Source organism: Lampetra fluviatilis, chromosome 60, assembly GCF_964198595.1.
Source record: "Lampetra fluviatilis chromosome 60, kcLamFluv1.1, whole genome shotgun sequence".
NCBI lineage: Eukaryota > Metazoa > Chordata > Hyperoartia > Petromyzontiformes > Petromyzontidae > Lampetra > Lampetra fluviatilis.
The window spans coordinates 2,567,711-2,580,926 of record NC_136334.1 but is presented as its reverse complement, the minus strand read 5'-3'; the positions used below and the strand labels follow the sequence as shown (position 1 = coordinate 2,580,926).

General features: G+C 42.5%; 1 protein-coding gene across 1 annotated transcript in view; it reads right to left on the bottom strand.

Annotated features, from left to right (window-relative positions):
• The window catches only part of LOC144951015 (tumor necrosis factor receptor superfamily member 14-like), a 33,029-nt gene extending 20,391 nt beyond the window's left edge, over nt 1–12,638 (bottom strand). The window contains exons 1-2 of the mRNA XM_078881245.1: nt 12,560–12,638; nt 9,532–9,646 (exon numbers count right to left, since the gene is read on the bottom strand). Coding sequence (XP_078737371.1) covers nt 9,532–9,591 — 60 coding nt within the window. The 5' untranslated portion in view covers nt 9,592–9,646; nt 12,560–12,638. The remainder of the gene's footprint in view (nt 1–9,531; nt 9,647–12,559) is intronic.
• Between the last annotated feature and the right edge of the window lie 578 nt (nt 12,639–13,216).

Genomic DNA, 13,216 nt, shown 5'->3' with positions numbered 1-13,216 from the left:
GGCAGGAGGTCACGGGGCAGACCCAGGTGCCACGGGTCGACTGACCGAGATGACCGAGATGACTGGCTGATGCACCACCTGTGCCCCCTACTGTACCAACTTGCTGTGCTTTAGCCACCCGGCGCTCCGCTTATTGTTGTGATCGTCGCTCCTCCGCCCTCCTTTGTTGTTGGACGGCGACTGCCTCCAACTGCCCAGTAGCGTCCTTCACGAGCCTCCTCCACAGAGGCCGATCTTGACACAGCTGGTACCAGTCATTGGCAAGTCCACTCAGCGCCACGTCCTCCTGTACCACATCACTCCATCTCTTCTCTAGCCCGTGCCACGCCCGTTTAGCCCCCTCGATCCAGCCGAACAAAAGCTGTTTAGGCATGCGGTGGCTGGGCAAGCGGGCTACATGACCCAGACAACGCAGCCTTGCCTGCCGGAGGAGCTCATTAGGGGGGTCCACGTTTCGCAAGCGTAGAGAAGGGAGGGAATGACTGTGACCGAAAAGACCTGAAGCTTGGTGCGGAGCGACAGACCAGGTAGCTTCCACACAGCGTTACGCAACCGATGAAAAGATATTGCCGCTCGACTGATTCGGAGTGAGACCTCTGCTGTTAAACTGGAGCCGGTCATAAGCACACTGCCCAGGTATGGAAAACTCTCCACTCTCTCCACTACTGCCCCATCCCCGATTGGGAGTTGTGGGGGTGGAGTGTCCGATGGTACAAAATACCCAGGCAGGTGCTTAGTTTTGGTGGGGCTGATGGTAAGGCCCCACCTCTTAGTGGCACGCTCCAGTCTCAGCAGCAGTGTCTCCAACTCCTCCTCTGAATGAGCAGCTATTACCAAATCATCGGCATACATAACGTGGCCGGCCTGCTCTAGACCAATTTCTTGACCACATCAATTCCATACACCCAGCCATCAGATTCACCATGGAAGTCGAAAAAGATGGCAAGCTACCCTTTTTGGATGTCCTAATCAAAAGGAGACCTGATGGTTCAATGAGCCACTCTGTCTACAGGAAATCCACCCATACGGACGCTTATCTAAAACCGGATTCCCACCACCATCCATCCCAGAAGAATTCCCTCATCAAGACTCTATATCATAGAGCCCAATGCATATCCGACCATGAACACATTTCCAGTGAACTCAAACACATACGCCAAGCTCTTAAGGCTAATGGTTACTCCGACTACACAATCCGCAAAGCCATCTCTCCAACCATCAAGAAGGATCCTGTTGAGGAGCCTTTCAAGACCATCACCTTACCTTACATTGCTGGGGTCACAAAAAAGATCTCCAAAATCCTGATTAAACACAAGATCCAGGTCCGATTCAACACAGTACATAAAATCCGTGATCTGGTACCGTCTGTAAAAGATGTGGTTCCAGACATACAGCACCCTGGTGTCTACAAACTAAGTTGCCTCTGTGGTAGCAGTTACATTGGACAAACCAAACGACATGTCTCGGACCGCATCCGTGAACATAAAGCTGACCTGAAACACGGTAGGACAAACACCTCAGCCGTGGCAGATCACTGTTACAACTCAGTGGGCTCACATGACATTGACTTCTCCAAGACAGAGGTTCTCTGCAAGCCACCTGGCTATCATGAGAGATTCGTTCATGAGGCGATCCACATATACAAACACAGAGACAATTTTAATCGAGAAGATGGATTCTGGCTTAGCAATCATTGGAAGGACGTAATAAACCATTTTGATACACATTAGGGTAGGTAGAATAATACATAGTGTTATGTTGAAATGTGGTTTATTGCAATACAGTATATAATTTAATGTTGGGTTTATCTATGGCAGTATATAGTACGGTATATGCTCGGTTGATGTAAGAGAATAAAGTTTAGATGGAAGCATATTATATGACTTTTACGACGTAGTATTGTAATGTATTACTTGCTGTTAGTAACTCAGCTTATTGTAGAGTATAGTAAGTATACTGATGGTGCTATGCAGTTTATATTTTAGTCTTTGTATGTAGTTTATACCTTAGTTTTCTACGGTGTTGTTTAGTTACTGCAGCTACATATCATTGGCATTCCTTTCCTTTGTTAATGCTAATCCCTGCACCCCCCCTTGGTGCTCTTGATCCTGCATAGTGCGTGGGCATGGTATGACTTTGAAGCCCCCCCGCCCCCTGCGCATTTCCCATGTATATGCTAAACTCATCTTGATATGCACATTCTTTTTGTTAAGGCGCTCTTCTACCACCCCCAACCCAGCTTATATGTAAGTTCCTAGCTTGAAGTGTCTCATTCTTCACCTGAGGACGGCTGCTTGCGTTGTGGCCGAAACGTCGTGAGAATTGTTTAATTTTATTATGTTTTATTTTTATTATTTTATTACTTCCCTTCTACGTGACTTTACCGAAAAAAACCAAGAAGATACATAACGTGATTGACCAATAGGGAGCCATCCCTTGATCGCACCCGGGCATCGATCAGCCTCCCATTATATCTGTACCAAATGGAAATTCCCCCGGCACAGCTATTGAAGGCTTCACGAACTACGCGGTCAAAATAGATGTTAAATAATATGGGAGCCAGAGGATATCCCTGCCGCACCCCAAGGTGTACAGGGAAAGGCTCTGACTCCCGGCCATGTAGTTTTACACGGGCCCGCTCACCATCATGAAGGTCCTTAATGATTGTGAGCATTTTTTACAATCCTGAGCTTAAAAACACAGGAAAAAGATTGCAGGGGTATTTATTATATTTAATAACAGAGACCTGCATTCGAAATGCCTTTTACCAAATCACCTCGTCCTATATCAAAAGCTAAACATATTTGAGCCTGCACAGTGCTTGGATGGGTTACCACCATACGCAACAAAATAAATAACCAATGTCTCCGGCAAAGACCCCTCTCTCCACGTTAAAATATTTAAGTATTTCTTACACAACTGCATTGCCTTCTGAGCAGCATTGTTTCAAGACATGCAGACTCTGGAACGGTTTCAATACGCAGTTTCCCATTGCCAGCAGTCTGCCTTGCTTGAATCAATCCAGATGAACTTCTGATCTTACAAGAGCCCTCTCCTAAGGGGCCATCCATTTAGTACGTACGCATGGAGGAGGGAGGGGGTAAGGGGGTTAAGCCAAATGCGTACGCTTGCGTATGGGGGGTCTACTGACAATGTACGTACGCATAGGAAACGGGGGGGGGGGGGGGGGGTGAAGCCTTGATAATAATTTGTCTACATTGGTTATTCAAATGAGTTAGATAATCTGGCGGTGGACTATCTGTTTGCTTAAAAACGTTCATATTATTAATCCTTGATCGTTTCTGCGTGGATTAAATATCGGCCGTTCTATGGGATTCAGGTGGGGATTGGCGTCAAGCGTACGTACGCAGGTGGGGGAGAGGGTGTAAAAAGTACGCATGCGTACAGGGAGGAGTCAAGTTAACAGATTTTTGTGTACGTACTAAATGGATGGCCCCCAACAATAAGGGCTCCACACACAACTTGCTGTTATAGCTGCACTGCTACGTGGTGGGCAAAATCCAGTTTTTCTGTACCTCTATCTTACCATGTCTGTGCTCGCTGTCTTCACCAACACCTGCAGTGATCAGCATGGTGAAGTATGGTCAAACAACCCACACAATCCACACGGTGTGGCAAAACGGCTGTACGTGTATGGGGAGCCATTGTGGCGAGATGTAAACTCCCTCGTCTGGTATGCAAAAGGTAATGGGTTTGATCCCAACCCTGACACTTGTATATTTGGAGTTTGCATGTTCTCCCCGTGGTTGCGTAGATTTTCTTCTGGTCCTCCGGTTTTCCCCTCCACATTTACAAACATGCATTTAGAGTATTTGGATGCTATAAATGTCCACATAAGTCACTTCGTTGAGCTATCATTTTGGAGCCAGGTCACTTCTGAAAAACAGCTATATAGCTCAGTGGGCCCTGCTGGTAAAATACAAACAATTATTTTTTTAGTTTAGTTTACATATTTGTGACCAATCACTCTCACCTCAATGAGTGCTGATTTCGTGAGCAATGGACAGAAGCCTTTCATCACCATGTCAATGAAGGCAATAGCAAAGCTATCAACCACAACCATTTGAATCGTTCCCGTCTGCGATGCAAGCCAAATTAGATATTGGCATGGCTAAAGATACAGTGGTATATTTGAGTAATTATTTCAGTCAGCCGGGTGTATTATTAATTGAATTTTAATTTTAACGTGTGGACACTGTTACAGTCTGGATTTAGTTCCTTGCTACTGCTACTGATGACCGCTCACTGTAGATTTATGAGGTAGTAACGGTAACGCTGAGGAAAGCGTTAACGTCCAACGATCGATTAAACATTATTTTACAAAGAACCAGGCAGAGTGCCCAATCGAGACACAATGCAATCTTGAAAGAAAACTTACGTGTAAAACACTGGGACAGTACACCAAGTGTGTTTAACAAGAATTGCCCTTGCTGACATTAGAGAGAAAAATCGAAAGCTATCATTGGAAAAGCAAGCCTTATTTTTTTAAAGGATGTAAAGCTGTAACTCTCCTATGATACAGGTGTGTCTCGCTTAACAAGCAAGATACGTTCCGTGAAAATTGCTCAGTGAGTGAACACTGATTAAACGATCAAAAATTTTCCCGTTGACTGACATGTAAAAAGTTGAGACATGTTTCAGCCCCAAGATTTTCTACTTGAGCAAATGTTTTTCACATGAGAAATATAAATGACTATAGTTGTAACATAGGGTAATAAAACATAAAATGTTACACTTACCACACATGAAGAACCACAGTGCAAGATCCCCCGTATAGCCTATATCACCTTCTTGCAGCCACATTTGAAATCACTCACACACACACTCTCTCCACTCGATCACATAGCCCTCTCGCACCCTCATACATGCACATATCTACCCCCACCCACCCCCCAAGACAAATATTTCCCATATAGCCTTAACAGACTGTTGGGCCAAGTGCTGTTCGTGAGCACCTATGGAGGATGGTCGAACAGTTCAGTTTATTTTGAATTAACCTTTGTACTTTTCGCCTTTTGGCGTTCTCTGGTCTAACACTGGTTGAGACTAGGCCCTAAAGAAGGCTGTCTCTGGAGTAGACAAATCAGTTTCAAAGACAATGAATGCATACATTACCAAAGCAATTTTTTGTTTGCACGCTCACCACAAGTATGCGTGGTTAATGCAGACATAATTCCTTGCAAAAGGTTTCTGTTTCGTGTTTGAACAGCTTAACACCTGTTTTATTGCCAGAAACGGTAAAACCTATTATTATTCTTTTAAACACTCTGTGAGCCAAGCTGCTTTTAGATCGGGTTTCATCAACAAAAACAACATCGCCGCTTCTCTGACATACGCAACAAGTCACAGTAAAGTAAATAAATAATAAACAATATCAGATACATTTTTATTTAAAGCTTTCGTGACTGCAGGGATTCATATTCTTGGTTCTTTCGGTAAAGTCGACTGCAACACAAGCAATCATCATCAGGTGTGTTGCAGTCGAAACGTCGTGAGAATTGTTATTGTTTTATATTTATATTATTTTATTATTTCCCTTCTACGTGACTTTACCGAAAGAACCAATAATATAATATCAGATAAGTGAAATAAAAAATGCTAGCAAATCATAGGTGCAATATTAAAAAAAAATTCTAGAAAAATGAAGTAAAATTCAGATTATTATCAAATTCCACGCTGTATCTCTAAAAATTACTAATTTAAATCTGCCATAGTAAATGTAATGGAGATACAGTCTCAAACACGATGGCGTTTTATTGAGGAATAAAAAAACACAGCATCCATAAAAAAACATAGTGTAAACAACGCACACAGAGTGGTCGCTTACCGGCAATTAATATTTATACCGGGTCTAATATTTTATACATTGGCAGCTAGGCAGGATTCACTTGAAACTAAAAAAGTAAAGTGATTGATCGACGACAATGACTGCATACAAAGTTTTGTGGTCATATTGTTCCAGAGACTAGGGGCAGCGACCGAAAATGCTCTTTCACCAAAACTTATTTTATACCTGGCAATATTCAATAAAAGGAGTGATAAACTCCTCAGGTTAGGTCTGCCCCTCTCGTTGTGTCAACAGATCCAACAAACATTCTACCGAATTACCACTAAGGATATTGTAAATAAACAACACCTGGCGAATCGTTCTGCGATTATGTACAAGTCACAATGACAGGTCTTATAAGGGGCATCCAGAGCAAAGTGGAATGATAAGTGGAAATTTGCTTATTCAGCATTGTATTGGTTGATTGGTACACAATGTCACAGTGATAAAATAATGGTAGTAAGGTAGCAACTCTAACCGAAACTTAGCTGGGAAGCAATGTTTATGTCTGCAAAGCTAGTTTGGTATTTTGCATTCCTCCCAGTGCATTCAATGTGAATCTGGAAAGTGAGTTTAGAGTCTATAATGACCCAAAGGTAAATTATTTGATCAAACTGTTCAATTTGATTGTGAATAACTTAGGAAAAAATTCCGGTTTTCTTTTCCCTGGAGAAAAACAAATCACTTTTGATTTGTCATTCAGAACCAGCTTAAGTGAGATTAGTTAATTTGTAATAAAATCGCTGTCATTTCCAGTACGCATCTTCAGGGGAGTGGCCAGCAACTATCAAAACAGTGTCATCCGCAAAGATGTTAACATCAGAATGTTCAAATGGTGTACCCAAGTCATTGATATAAAGGGAGAACAAGATAGGTCTAAGAATGGAAACTTGAGGTACACCCTTAGTGATTTCAATTGTGTTTGACACCAGGTTACCAGTGTATACAATCTGAGTTTGTGAAGAGAGGTAGCTTTTAAAACTATTAACTGTGTGCACAGTGAATCGTAGGCTTCTAAGTGTATTTAATACGATGCTATAGGTCTACTGTATCAAACGCTTTAGATAAATCCAGGAATATGCAGGTACAGTATTGTTTCATCAATAGATTATTTGAAAACACGAGGGGTCGAGAGGTGGGTGGCCAGCACCATGCCCGCCCGTCAGAGTCATCCACTCAGCACGACCAGCCACTATAAACCCAATGCTGGGTGAAGGGCTCCTCTAGCCCACCCGCCCGCCATGTCTCACGATCCGGTGAGTTAGTAATCCGCCGAGCACCTGCATGCAAACCAAGTTGATCGCTTCACCTTCAAGGTGCACGTCTTGTCGGATGCGCTCCGTTCCTCGGCTGCCACTCTATCATCGTTATTCCAGAACATCAGCAATCATCCCTTCCAGTGACACATTCTGCCCAAAGCCCATTTACCTTAACAGTTATAAATTATGTCTTTAATCCGATTCTATTTTCTCATCTGTGTGTTTCTATTTGTCACATGACAATGGTGGGGGAATGCAAAATGGGAATCTTGCAAGCACGCTTCGAATATAAGCACACCTGGATTTGCTGCGAAAGGGTGTGCTTATATGCAGTTTAAATTGTATTTGACAAAATATTATAGTTAAAAGAGTCTTTGGTTGTCAATAATTTTGCTACAACCCCTTATTCCACAATTTTTGATGCAAATAAATGGCCAAACAGCAGGAAAACTCGCAGAATATCATGAAAAGTTAATGCCCTGCAAATGCAAATGGTTTCCATCATGCAAAGAGTAGCTTTTTGTCCTGACAGGTTTCCACTGTGAGATTGGGGAGCAGTCAACCTGATATCAGGAGAGATCGCACTTGTGCCTGATTAATAATGTATGTTGGAGCTTTGATTAGCAGTAAAAAACATGAGCACCCAGAAATCCCTACAATGGCAGAAATCATTGATGTGTTTCACCCAACAAACTATCCTCCTGCTGCCAAAAAAAATAATACTTTGGCAGAATAGCTTCTTACCCTGGTAGGTTTAATCTATCTTACGTCATCATCATAACTGGGGGTCGATGATCATGACAGCAGATGCTTTCCATTAGCTGCGGTCTTCAGTGTCTCTCATGGAAAGTCCTGTCCCTTTGCTCACATTATCCCACCAACTGATCCATTGGCTTCCTCTTTCCCTGCCCATCATCCATGCATAACCATCTCCAGCTGAACCTCTTGGGATATTTGCGGCACATGCCACCTTCCATCTCATTAGACTTTTCAGCACGCCTTCAGTCTTATTTGTAACTATAATATATTACCATTATTCGCATTTGATAACACAAGGAACACTGATTGAAAGAGAAACAAACAAACAGGAATAACAGGAAGATATATTAAAATAAAGCTTCAGCAGCCATGTGGTTGGTGGTGGTGATGATAATGTACTGTTGGCGACCACTGACAAATGAATGAAAACATTACAGCAGTAAATATTAGTAAACAAATGCCTGAGCTGAAATAGAATAGAGGTCAGGAAGAAAAAAATACACTATGAACAAATGCAGTACGTTTATGTTTAAGATGTGCCTGTGCAGACACAACCGCCAACAAGGCACCTACATTTTTGTTTTAATCAATTAAAATAGATTTTTCACTCCCACACAATGTGTGTTGATTCGTAAGTGGAATAATTGATTACTTCTTAGAAATGTTAATGTTACCTGTGTAAGGAAGCATTACAGGTTGCGGCCATTATGTATTCCATAACAGAGGTTTTTGGGTTAGATCGCGTAAATATATAAATGTGCCGTTAAAACCCGCCACCACCCGACACAGCCAACTAGCAAGGGTTGTCACGTAAATAGAACATGCCAATTCGTCACTAGTACAGCACACCGGTGTGTTGGAGAGCCAAGCCACAACATTTACAAACTGAGTATGACGTTTTGCCAGAAATTACAACTAGCTTCATCAGGCGACAGCCAAATTTGTGGAGAAGTCTTACTGATTCGTTCCTTATATAGAGGCATAGGGTGGTCAACACATCTACGCCTTGTCATGGGGAAGCCTTCTTCCAGTAGATTGGCAAAGGGCAGTAATTATTATTACAGGACTGACAAAATAAGTACATGGTAATACAGTATATGTCTATATATATACCTTGCGATATAGGAACCACGCTAATGATATTGTTTGTTTTGCAAAATATCATGATTATCGCGCTCGTATATTTTTAGTCTTTTATTTTCCCAAAAAATATTTATGAAACACCAAAAGCATGATAAAACTAAACCGAACTATAATCTATTTTTTTAATTTTACCAGGTAAGGCCCACTGAACTATATAGCTCTTTTTCAGAAGTGACCTGGCCAAAAATGATATCTCAATGAAGTGGTTTATCATGTGGACATTTATAGGAGCCAAATACTCTAAATGCACGTTGATTAAAAAATGTGGAGGGAATAACCGGAGGACCCGGAGAAAAATCCACACAACCACCGGGAGGGACAGGCAAACTCCAAATATACAGGCGTCGGGATAGAACCTACAACGTCCTCCATATAATGCGAAGAAACTAACATCTTGCCACTGGGGCGCATATGATGATTAAAGGTCTAAATAAATAACTATTACTTATTAATATACCATATAAACAAATTGCGCTGTTAAGGGAAAAAGAACTGAGTTGTGGAGGAGGATGATGCCATTACCAGCCACATGCCCAAGACGATGACAGCGAAGACTTTCGCTGTGGCTGGAGCTGTGGACATGACCGGGTCTCAGCTCCCGCAGCATCCGGGAGTCGATTTAAAAGGGGTGGCACAGCTGGACAAGACAAATGAAAGGACGCGTTGACACACAAGTCAGGGATATCAGGCAGATGGCAAAGGTGAGCAGATGCGAGCACTTCTGTATGAGTTTACACGGGCGAATTTATGGAAATAAATTCAAATCCCGGTTTGGAGATGACAGACTGAAGAACGCATGGCTTGGAAAGTTTGAGTGCAGTTGTTCCTATTGTTTGTATTATTCATACTCATTTGATTCAACCTGCTCCCCGATTTATATAGCATTACAGTCTAATTTGTCAACAGAGCACGTCACATAAGCGATTCTCTGGAAGGTAAAGGCATGATGTGAAAAGGTCAGTTTTGTGAACGTCTATAGTAAATGACAGTTAAACCTTTTATCACACTGAACAAAATATCGTGCAAACGTACTCTGAACGTGAATGTAAGCGAGATTGATAATTATCCATTACTGTGCAGGAAGGTCGGATGTTGTGAATATATCCACGTTACACAAATTCTGTACTGGGTGTGGACGGTTAATTGGTCAGGGTGCATATGCGACGTTGGTGATGAAGCAAACCCTCACTTGATTATCATTTTGTACACAAAGTGCCATACATATCGACAATGCATATACAATAGTATATTTACACACAATAATTCCAGTCTTCATTGGCAGTACAGTACTTACAATGTCTATAATGTACACACTAAATACAGTATATTGTACATAATTACAGTACTTCACTCGAATTTTGTATATGTATACTCTCAGTACAGTATTTTCATACAGGACACATACTTAATTATTCGTAGTTTATACGGCGTTAGATACAGTACCGACTACCACAACTAAATACTGTACATGCACTATAGTAAATTACATGATAGTTTACACACGTTAGCATAATGCACACAGTATATTTACAATGTACATTACTTTATAGCATGCAAAATTGCATCAATTATGTACGTTTCGTGAAATGACCTTCACATATATCTGTTTATTTTAAGGTCACAACAAGCGTTATAGACCAATGTGTTTGTGCATCGCTGATAACTGTGTCATCACCAAACATAGCGTGTTCAGTGTTGTACAGCATATAGAAAATTATTTAAGTGCTTACTGCATATTACAGAATCCACGGTTATGCCACAGCAGTGTTAAACAATAATCAATCAATTTCCAATACATACCTTACATATTTTGCATGTTATTACATAGTGCATAAAATGTAGTGTATGCAATATTAACGCACGTGAAGCATTCGCAGGGTGAAGCTTAACATCAACGTAATCTATTCATCACAAAATTGAGCACATGGAAATCCAATGCCCGCTATTCGCTGTCGAGTTTAAATTAAGGCATGTTAAATTAAATCACAGCACCATTACTCCCTCATCAAGCAGTGGACTGATCATGACCGATGGTGATTAAAGCACGTGTAGCAATAGCAGCTGTATACATAACACTGGTCAACACACTTTTTCTGGCATAAGGTATTCCAACAGTTTTAAGGTAATTTTGGGGTGCTGATTCCAAATCTGGCATCTATCACATCAGGTTTTTGAGATATAAAATATTGCATTTTCAATAAAAACTGCAGAAGAAAAATATGAAATAAATGTGGATATCTACATAAAATTATATTATAAACACACTATCCTAAAAATACAGCACCATATTTTAACACTAAAGCAGTCACTGACTCGCAACAACTTGCAATCATAAGTGACAGTTAATTTCGGGTAAAATCAATGAAAATGGGGTATGCCGATAGCATAATAAGTATAACCGGTAAAAACAAAGTTTTTCACTATAAATCCTTTATATGCGTGGCAGCGAACTTAATATAAAGGATTTAAAAATATATTCGCCTGTGTAGGACGCGGGGATCGATACCGCGACCTTTGGCATGGGAAGCGAGGGCGCTACCAACTGCGCTACTCCGCCACGGCCTGTGGAGGGGTTACGCTCTGGGCTCTTACACTGTGACGTTCAGCCAAAGCCATGAATGAGTTATATTTGAATATATGTAAAATATTTTTTTTTGCCTAAAAAGTGTCAAATTTTGGGAATTTTTTTTCACGAACATTAATTGTCTCGCACAACGAGTCTATGTGGAAAATGTCAGCTCGATTGGATCACGGGAAGTGGGTTAAAAAACGACCGAAAGATTTGCACGGTCGTAAGCAAGCAAGCAAGCACGCAAGCAAGCACGCAAGCAAGCGAACTTAATATAAAGGATTTAATAAAGGATTTAAAAATTAGATGTGATAGAGCAAATCTGAGATCAGATTTGGAATCAGCACCCTGAAATTATTCTAAAACAGCTGCAAAAGTCCAGGCCAGAAAAAATGTTTATTTTTTGTTGACCAGTGTAATACAATCACATTAGACATCCGCACCTTACATAATCGGCCACAGTTCAGCAATGGGAATAAAAACTCCCAAAGCTAAAACTCACCACCCCTATAACGTCTCAAGACTGACCCTGCCGATGAGACTCCGGAACAAAGCTTTGTTTGCTTGCTTTAAAAAAAAATCATGAATCCAGATGTTTATATAACAGAACCGTAATGTTGCACCACGAACCCTTCTTAAGTTAGGAGAGCGGAGTTATCTGATTTGGTAGCAGCTCATGCTGCAGAAGAGCCACACAAGCCGACAATAGCCACCCCTCGTAGCTTACAGCCTTCATCAGACTCCTTGGTGACAAAGTGATATTGTTAGCGAGCACCTATTGAGGTCCGAGCGAATGCACTGGCGGGGGTGGCCAGTAGCAACCGCGTCTAGCCCCGCCGCCGCATCTCTTTCTCTCTCTCCCCTATGATGATGTATTACTCGCCAAGCAAAGTTGGCAGTCATTTCACACACAAGCGCTGAGGGGCTGTTGAAACGACACAGAGCCACAGACTCAGCAACAGCAGCAAGGCCCCATCTCACCTCGAACACAGCCAACCCGCTGGGCGAGCGAAATCTGCGGTTGTTGCTTGTCCTCCCCTCCACGGCCGCCTGTATTTTGGTCGCGATGAGGGTTACGTCAGAGAGGGGGCAGGGCCAGAGAGGGGGCAGGGCCAGGGAGGGGGCAGGGCCAGGGAGTGGGCAGGGCCAGAGAGGGGGCAGGGCCAGAGAGGGGGCAGGGCCAGGGAGGGGGCAGGGCCAGGGAGTGGGCAGGGCCAGGGAGGGGGCAGGGCCAGGGAGGGGGCAGGGCCAGAGAGTGGGCAGGGCCAGAGAGGGGGCAGGGCCAGAGAGGGGGCAGATTCACACATTGGGCAGAGCCACAAAGTAGATTCACAGAGGTGGCGAAAGCTCCAAAATTGAGAGTGGCAGTAAGGGGTCTGCGGGGACGGGTCGCAACACTGCACGGCTCCTGTAGTGACGCCCAAACTTTGTACAGACCGTCTCTCGCTTAACGAGCAAGATAGCTTCCGCGAAAATTGCTCGAAAAGCGAAAACTCGTTAAACGATCATCGTTTCCCCATTGATTCCGTCCCATATTAATAGATGAGCTACGTTTAGGCCCCAACATTTTCCATTCTTGAACAACTTTTTAAACGTGCGAAATTTAAAGTATAATTGACTTTAAGCTTTCGTGACTGC